Here is a 3,068-nt window from a genome sequence, read left to right as displayed (position 1 = left end):
GGGTGGGGGCAGACCCGCGGCGGCGGCCGATCTACGATATATGGGTGCGTATAGGCGTCGATATGGACTGATAGATACTACACAGGTACTCGGGGGGTCCTTTTTTGGCTTCTTCCATTATTGATCGTCAAAGCTCGTGGCACAAAGCAGCTGGGGGGGGTGGGGAGCACGCCCAGGATCCGCATCCCTCCGGCACCTCCCGGGCTCGTTTTGGGGGCCCCGTGTGCGCGGGACTGGGGCGAACAGAGCAGGAACGGGTCCACGAGTCCCAACATGACATTTCCCACCTGAGCCAAAGAATTCCGGACACAAGAGCAGTCTGGGGCGGGAAAGCGGCACCAACCCTCCCCACCCCGCCCCATCCTGAGGGGTTTGGAGGCTGAAAAGGGAGGAGGAGGAGGGAAGGAGCTCCCCCACCGCGGGGCTCCCCGGGAGCCGGTTTGCAGCCACTTGTTCCTATTCAAAGTTACAGTTCGGATAAAATCCATAAACCCCAAACCCAGCTGATCCCGCTCTCCCTGTTCCCCCAACCCGACCCTAAAGGAGCCCCTTCAAGCCCGCAGAGCTCCTGTGAGGAGCTCCTGTATCTCCCCCGATTTCAGGGAGGGAGATCCCGGCGATCCGAACCCGGCACGGACGGGACTGAGGAAGGGACGGGAGGAAGGCTCGGGACCCGCTGGGATCCCGGGAACCGGGGCTGGCAGAGCAAAGTGCAGGTGCCCGGCGCTGCCGAGCGGGGCCAGGGGCTGCCACCCCCGGGAGCCTCGGAAAAGCGGGAGAAAACATCGGAAAAGCGAGAGGAATCACCACGGAGCAGAAATCAGGGTTTTTCGCCCCAAAGGTGGTCACGAAGTGGGAAGTGGCTGCTTTTGGGGTAAAACACACCTGGAATGGGCACGGGAAGCTCCAACCCTGCGAGTGAAGCAACAACAGATCCAGGTACAGCCGAACCTGGACTCAGCTCGTTCCCTGCCTGTCCCTGCCCACGTCTGCAGCGTTCCCACCGTCTTTTCCCGGATTTGCAGGATTTTCAAGGCACTGGCGATGGGGATGTGGGAATGGGGAGCTTCGGGGTGTGGAGGGATGGGAACGGAGAGACGAGGGGGCCACGAGGATTCCCGGGAAGAGCAGTGAGGCAGGAAAACCCCGTCACACAAAACCCAGCCGCTGTCAGTGCCCCGAGGGTAAAACGAGAGGCTGAGGAAAGTGCTGCCCTCAATCCAAACCTATCCCGGATTTTCCGCCCCTCCACCCTTCGCTCGCTCCTGGTTCTCCCAGCGAGGCCTCCCCTGCTGCCCCAGACCCTGCAGCAAACGGGGAACCAGCCCAGAGCTCAATTCCTCCTTCCCTTCCCTTCCCCTTCCCACCGGCGCTTTTCCCGGAGATTCGGGATTTCCTGCAGAGCCGAACGCTGGGATGGCCCCTGACGGACGCCAGGGCTCACACCACACCACGGGATGAGCCGCTGGACAGGGCAAAGATCCTGCACCTCCTGCAAACCCTCCCAGGATCCCCCAAACCAGCCTGAGCCCTCCCTGTGCCTCACCCGGACCCTCCTGGCCACGTCCTGCAGCAGAAACACAGCCCGGGTCAGGATAGGGAATGCTGGAAACAGCTGGGAACCCACGGACTGTGCTTCAGGAACAGCTTTAAGGGAGGAAAAGCAACATTTGGGGGATGTGTGGGATCCCAACAAGAGGTTCCCGAGGCCGGATGTGACCCCGAGCACGGGGAGGAGCTGGGATGAGCAAGACGAAAAAGGGGAGTGCAGGAGCAGCAACACAAACCCACCCCAATCTCAATCCCAATCCCGATCCCGATCCTGATCCCAGTTGAGGAAGAGCTGCTAAAGAGGGAGGGGAGAAGCCAGATCCCATCCCTGGAAAAACTCCAAATCTCTGGACTTTCCCGTCTGTGCCGGGATCCCAGCCTCCTGCTCAGCCTTCGCTTTGGGTTTTGCTGTCCCTGGGAACCTTCCAAGCGTGGAGAAGCCAAACAAAATCACCTGGACAAACCAGCCTGGCTCCAAAGTGGCGAAGTGCGACCTGAGGGGGGAGGGCTTGGCTGAGGAGGGACCTGGGAGGGGCAGGGATTCCAAGGGCTGGAGCAGCTCCATGGAGCAGGCCGAGATTCCTTCCCCATCCCAAAACCAGGCACAACCTTTCCCAATTCCCAGCTGCTGGCTCCGACCGTGGCACCTCGGGCAGGCACACACGGACACAGGGGAGCCCAGTGTCCACCCGGCAGGAAAAGGGACCCGATTCCAAGAGTTCCTCGCTGAGGAGGATGGGATCGGACCCTGGAGCCGGGAGCTCCATGGATCCTTTGTTTGCTCCAGCTGGGAAGTGCCAGAGCCATGAGGGAGAGGCAAAACCCTGGGCGAACACCGGCCCAATTCCCTGTGCCCTCCCCTCGGAACAGGCAACAATTCCATGATTTAAGGCCACCATTGTTGAGGTCATCGAGGTCACCTGAGCGGGAGGTGATCCCGGGTTTGCTCGGGCGGGTTTGGGGACTCACGGTGTCACTGCCAGCTGGGCCCTGCCCCGCACCCCATCCCGGCTCCCAGCGCCCACTCGCAGCCCCTTTCCCGTCGGGAAGGCGGGAGCAGCCCTGGCCAGGCCGTACCTTTCCCAGCCCCTGGCACGGGAGCAGCCCCGGGGTCACTCTGTCCCCAGAGCCCCACGCTGCCCCTTGTCCCGGCCACCGGGGCACAAATCCAGAGCTGCCCGCTTCCCATGGTGTCCGAACTCCATCGCTGGGATCGGGGAGGGAGGAGACCTCGATCCCTGTGACCTCAGAGCTCCGGGAGGCTCCTGGTGAAGGTGCAACGATTCAGGGGTGGGAGCGGGGACGAGCACTGGGAGCAGCACGGGGACAGCACGGAGCGTCACAGCCTCCTGCCGAGGGGGACAGGGCCAGGCCTGGAGCGGTGCCCACGCACGGAGCTTTAGTGTTAACCACACGGATCCCCGAACCCGCCTTTTCCAGGGGCTCTGGGGGCCGAGGGCCCGAGAGCTCCACGGACTGTGCAGTGGGGAAGCGCCAGAGCTGCCCTTAACTCAACA

General features: G+C 62.5%; 1 protein-coding gene across 1 annotated transcript in view; it reads right to left on the bottom strand.

Moving 5' to 3' along the window:
• Nucleotides 1-2,835: 2,835 nt before the first annotated feature.
• Nucleotides 2,836-3,068, bottom strand: part of ATF7 (activating transcription factor 7) — a 33,446-nt gene continuing 33,213 nt past the window's right edge. Inside the window, exon 11 of the mRNA XM_017729644.1 lies at nt 2,836-3,027. Coding sequence (XP_017585133.1) covers nt 2,836-3,027 — 192 coding nt within the window. The remainder of the gene's footprint in view (nt 3,028-3,068) is intronic.

The sequence above is a fragment of the Corvus brachyrhynchos genome, unplaced genomic scaffold, assembly GCF_000691975.1.
Source record: "Corvus brachyrhynchos isolate BGI_N302 unplaced genomic scaffold, ASM69197v1 scaffold830, whole genome shotgun sequence".
In the NCBI taxonomy this organism is placed as follows: Eukaryota; Metazoa; Chordata; class Aves; order Passeriformes; family Corvidae; genus Corvus; species Corvus brachyrhynchos.
This window is presented reverse-complemented; position numbering and strand designations above follow the sequence as displayed.